This window comes from Eurypyga helias, unplaced genomic scaffold, assembly GCF_000690775.1.
Source record: "Eurypyga helias isolate BGI_N326 unplaced genomic scaffold, ASM69077v1 scaffold25514, whole genome shotgun sequence".
Taxonomy (NCBI): Eukaryota; Metazoa; Chordata; class Aves; order Eurypygiformes; family Eurypygidae; genus Eurypyga; species Eurypyga helias.
Window position 1 is genome coordinate 5,647 of NW_010244705.1, and position 617 is coordinate 6,263.

The window sequence follows — 617 nt, forward strand, 5'->3', positions numbered from 1 at the left end:
GGTCTGGACACCCCCAGCCTGTGCCGGTGGCCAGACGAGTCTGCATAATGACAGACCCAGCTCTACACCACTGGCATGTCCCGGGGCTGTGGGGGTCCCCGGGGCTTCCCGGGGGTGCCTGGCCAGCTCAGAGGGCCACACAACACGGGCGCTTCTCCATCTGTGTGGGGGCTGCACCCTCTGGGCTCTCACTGGCAAGTGACACCGTGTTGCTTTGGCTGCTCCTCTGCTTCTGCTTCTGCACTTTCTGGAAGATCTCTGCAAAGCAAGAGGAGCCGGTGTGGGGGTATCTGTGTGCCAGCCAAGGGCCCCCCGAAGAAGCAGAGACAGCTTCGAGCCTGCAGCCCCCACTGCTCACCCTCTGACCCCCTGCTTGGCACGTCGGTGCCTCTCCTTCCCCTTTACGCAGCAGAGGGGATGAGTTAAGGGGTGACAAGGGAGCAACTCCCCCACGCTGCATCCCTGCGGTGCCTGGGGAACACCCTGCACTTGGGCAATTTCCTCTTGCCCAACCTGGGATTAGTGCTTCACCCCGTGCTCGCCGGGCTTGGCACAGTATGGCACGGCAAGGCACGGCACACATCACTGCGCTCCTGCCCCCATGCCGCTGGCTGCCG

At 63.9% G+C, this 617-nt stretch overlaps 1 protein-coding gene across 1 annotated transcript in view; it reads right to left on the reverse strand.

The window, feature by feature from the left end:
- Positions 1-127: 127 nt before the first annotated feature.
- The window catches only part of RAB25 (RAB25, member RAS oncogene family), a 2,746-nt gene continuing 2,256 nt past the window's right edge, over positions 128-617 (reverse strand). Inside the window, exon 5 of the mRNA XM_010149853.1 lies at positions 128-258. Coding sequence (XP_010148155.1) covers positions 128-258 — 131 coding nt within the window. The remainder of the gene's footprint in view (positions 259-617) is intronic.